This window comes from Ricinus communis, chromosome 1 (assembly GCF_019578655.1).
Source record: "Ricinus communis isolate WT05 ecotype wild-type chromosome 1, ASM1957865v1, whole genome shotgun sequence".
Classification (NCBI taxonomy): Eukaryota; Viridiplantae; Streptophyta; class Magnoliopsida; order Malpighiales; family Euphorbiaceae; genus Ricinus; species Ricinus communis.
Genome location: NC_063256.1, coordinates 12,011,597 through 12,015,685, shown reverse-complemented (window position 1 = coordinate 12,015,685; position 4,089 = coordinate 12,011,597). Strand labels below are relative to the sequence as shown.

The window sequence follows — 4,089 nt, the reverse complement described above, 5'->3', positions numbered from 1 at the left end:
ATTATTACTGACAATCTTTGAGATTTATAATAGCTATATTTTCTTTTAAGTCTAAAATTAGAGCTTTTGTGAACAAATCAATTGATTTAAATAGAATGACCAAATTAATTTTGAAATATTTTAAAATATTATATGTAGTATATAATTTTTCTAAAAGTAATAATAAATGATGACAGTTTAATTAAAAAAAAAACTAATTAATAGTTGCATTAATAATTAAATATATGAACAGCAGTTAAAAATGATTTTATCAAATCAGCTATCGTTTACCAAATAACATCTTACCCAAACATGCCTTCATTAATATGAAAAAGAATTATATAAAAGCTAGTTAAGCAATTTTCCAGCAATAAAAGAATATCACTATATAAGAAGATGACCTCAAAAGAATCTGTACATCGTAACAGCAGAAGAAAGGCCATAGATTATAGAGAAATGGCAAGTGAAGCTGAAGTAGTGAGCAACAAGCAGGTGATATTCAAGGAATATGTTAGTGGCTTTCCTAAAGAATCAGACATGTACATGACTACTTCTTCCGTCAAGCTTCAAGTAGAAGAAGGCAGTACAAGTGTTCTGGTCAAGAATCTTTACCTGTCTTGTGATCCTTACATGCGTGGTCGAATGAGAAATACTCCTTCTGATGATCCGGAGTTCTCCCCACTCCATCCTGGCTCTGTAATCTATTCTTCTTGTTTTGCTTGTTTTTTCTTTTTCTTTTTCTTTCTTTTCCAAGAACCATGTTAGCTGTTTCAATTACTAATATTTTTCTTTTTCTCTCTTAACCTTGCAACAGCCTGTATTTGGACTGGGAGTAGCAAAAGTGGTGGATTCAGGGCATCCTGGGTTCAAGAAAGGTGACTTAGTATGGGGATCAACCAGGTGGGAAGAGTACACTCTTATAACAGCACCTGAGGGCCTCTTTAAAATCCACCATACTGATATACCCCTTTCCTACTACACTGGACTTCTTGGTAACTTCTTCCTTAATTCGTAGATGGCAATCTAGTCAGAATTTCTTCAAATACTGATATAGAAACATAGAATTGCACACGAAGGAAATGGTGATCGATTCTATTCTATTTTTTTTTTGCTTTACAGGTATGCCTGGAATTACTGCTTACTTTGGTTTGAACGAGATATGTACTCCCAAGAAAGGAGAACGAGTGTACGTTTCAGCTGCTTCTGGTGCAGTTGGTCAGCTTGTTGGGCAATTTGCAAAATTGATGGGTTGCTATGTCGTGGGAAGTGCTGGAAGTAAAGAAAAGGTTGGTGCTATTAGACTGACTAATCACATATGTGTTGATTGGTTGGATGATTTTATCCTGAAAATGGTCATCTAATATTTTGTATTATTTCACTTGTATAAGGTTGATTTGTTGAAGAACAAATTCGGGTTTGATGAAGCTTTCAATTACAGAGAAGAGCATGACTGGAATGCAGCTCTAAAAAGGTCCGTGTCCAATTTTTCAAAGTCATTTAAGGCCTCGTTTGGATTGAGGGATCCTAAAATTCATGAATTTAATTAAAATCCATAGATTAAAATCTATAAATTTTAAAAATCCCTTTGTTTGGTTTAATCATAAAAACAAGATAATTTTAAGATAAAATAATATTAAAATAAAAAGAAATATTATAACAATCTATTATTTTATTTAGATAGTAGATTTTGGAATTTTCTTCTGTGAAACTCTAAAAAATGATGAAATTTAAAAAATGAAAAATCTCTTAAAAATTAATGGATTTAGACTATTTTTACTTATAAAAAAAAAATTAAATTAAATTCATAAATTTTATAAAACTCTTTATTTAAAATTTCTCAATCCAAACTATTCATAACATATTTTTTCCAGTCACTCGCAAAAGCAGAGAATCTCGTGCACTAGTCAATTACTCAAATTCAATTTGGCAAATGACAATTGATCCTCAGGTATTTTCCTGAAGGCATTGACATATATTTTGAGAATGTCGGAGGAAAAATGCTGGACGCAGTGCTGCTAAACATGAGAACCCACGGTCGAATTGCTGCCTGTGGAATGATTTCCCAGTACAATCTGGAGCATCCTGACGGAGTGCACAATCTGATAGTCGTTGTTCATAAAAGAATTAGGATACAAGGGTTCATATCTTTTGATTACTTTGGACAGTACTCAAAGTTCCTGGATTTTGTTTTGCCTTACATTAGAGAAGGGAAGATTACTTATGTGGAAGACATAGCTGAAGGCATTGAGAGCGCCCCTGCTGCTCTTGTGGGCCTTTTCAGCGGCCGAAATGTTGGGAAACAAGTAGTTGCAGTTGCTCATGAGTGATTTTGCTTGCCATTCTTAAATCTTTCTGAATAAAACACGCTTCTGTCTTAAGACGTCAGGATGTCTCAAAACTTTACTCACAGCATAAGACGTCAGGATTCCATTCCTGACAACTTCATTCTCCATTAATAATTTCAGCAATAATTTCTTTTTAAATGTGATTTATAGAATTACTGTAACCCAATTATCTCATAATGTTGTTTATATAATACTTTTGTTGATGACAAATTATAAGAATATGGTATAAGATTTGAGGGCAAATTGCACTTTTGAATTTTTTTTTATTTTATTAATTAAATAAAAAATTAAAAGTACAAATAAAACAAATAAAAAACTCATATAATTAAAATAAAAATATAGGGGTCTAATAAGATAAAATAAAAGTTATCGAGTTCAATATAATATATTTGAAAAATATAGGAGTTTAATAATAAATCCTGCCAAATTTAAGGGGTAATTAGCACTAATGGCAACTTCAAATCAATAAATTATTGACAATAATAACCAAAAACAGTCCATGAAAACTCTGAATAATTCAATCCCCGGTTGGCAATTTGTCCATCCAACTTGAGAACATAAATAAATTTGAAAATATAAATTGATAAATAAAAGTTTCTTAATGATGATTATGGAAATTAAAGATTAAGCTTAAGAATATGGTTGTAAATAAGTCATCCCAATTGCAGATGTTAATATTAACATGATAAACAGAGTTCTTGGTATCAGATTGAGGACACAAATTAACTAAATTTCAGTTTTTTATAAGAAAAGAGAAATTATTTTGAAATAAATGTCAAGTAACAATTCTTCCTCAGCTCACTTAAGTTGCTTGATTTGTTTATCTGAAGACAACGTGGACTTTTAGCCTCTTTTTTTCTTTGTCTTTTTTAAATAAAATGTCAAATTAAAAAGTATTTTCATTATTAATTTCTTAAATATTTTAATTTACTGTATTGAATTTTTAAATATTTATTTTATTTTTAGTTAATATTTTTAAATAAATTTTTAATTTTTATTTATTTATTTTACCAAATTTTTATATTTTTAGTTTTTTAATAAAAAATCAATAATTTTTAATTAGGATATAAATAAGAATATATGCTTTTAATAAAATAAATTAAAAAAGTACCAACCTCAATCAAATAAAATGGCAAAAAGTAAAAAAAAAAAAAAAAAAGCCCTTAAACTAATAAAATTAAGTCATCATACTTTAAAATGGCCTAATTCCACCCATATCTTTTTAAAAGGTACAAATAAACTTTTTACCTTTTTAAAAGGGTCTAATTAAACACAAATAAATAACACCGTTAATGGTGTTTCATTTTCTGTCTGCTAGTTGTGGGATCCATTTTTTTCAAAAGAGCCCAATGAAATATCATCCACTACTATATTGACATTTGGTTGCTCTATTTTAAAATAATGTATTTAAAATAGAAAATATAATATTCTTTTAATATAACAAAAATAAAGTGAAAAAGGAAAAAGCAAAATAATGAAAAGTTGAAAGAGTCAATTTGCCTCTCGAATTTATGTCTGAGGGTTAAATAGATCCAATTTAAACTTTTTCAGTAAATAACTCTCTGAACTTATGTCGAAAAGTTAAATAAATCCAATTTAAACATTTTCATTAAATAGCTCCCCGAATTTGTATTCAATAGTCAAATACATCTAATTCAATTTTTTTCTGAAATAAAATAATATTACATTTGTAGGTTCAATTACATTATAAAAATTAAAAATAATGTTTATTTTATTAATTTACTGATGTAATATATAGTGATGC

General features: G+C 28.7%; 1 protein-coding gene across 3 annotated transcripts; it reads left to right on the top strand.

The window, feature by feature from the left end:
- The first annotated feature begins 340 nt into the window (after positions 1–340).
- LOC8279671 (2-alkenal reductase (NADP(+)-dependent)) lies at positions 341–2,567 on the top strand. 3 transcript variants are annotated; one of them, XM_048370046.1, is made up of 5 exons: positions 341–675; positions 794–971; positions 1,099–1,265; positions 1,368–1,450; positions 1,851–1,971. In XM_048370046.1, the coding sequence occupies exons 1-5, from the start codon at positions 376–378 to the stop codon at positions 1,918–1,920; spliced, it is 798 nt and encodes a 265-aa protein (XP_048226003.1). In that variant the 5' UTR covers positions 341–375; the 3' UTR covers positions 1,921–1,971. The 3 variants fall into 3 exon arrangements, with proteins under 3 accessions (XP_048226003.1, XP_048226005.1, XP_002529813.2); XM_048370048.1 differs by having other exon boundaries at positions 345–675; positions 1,942–2,214; XM_002529767.3 differs by having other exon boundaries at positions 346–675; positions 1,928–2,567.
- Positions 2,568–4,089: the final 1,522 nt, after the last annotated feature.

Bases quoted from the DNA above. Each gene is read 5' to 3' on its own strand.
- LOC8279671 (XM_002529767.3), top strand. From the start codon at position 376: ATGACCTCAAAAGAATCTGTACATCGTAACAGCAGAAGAAAGGCCATA. The intron at 972-1,098 runs GTAACTTCTTCC...TTTGCTTTACAG, and splicing joins CTACTACACTGGACTTCTTG to GTATGCCTGGAATTACTGCT. The intron at 1,451-1,927 runs GTCCGTGTCCAA...ATTGATCCTCAG, and splicing joins TGGAATGCAGCTCTAAAAAG to GTATTTTCCTGAAGGCATTG.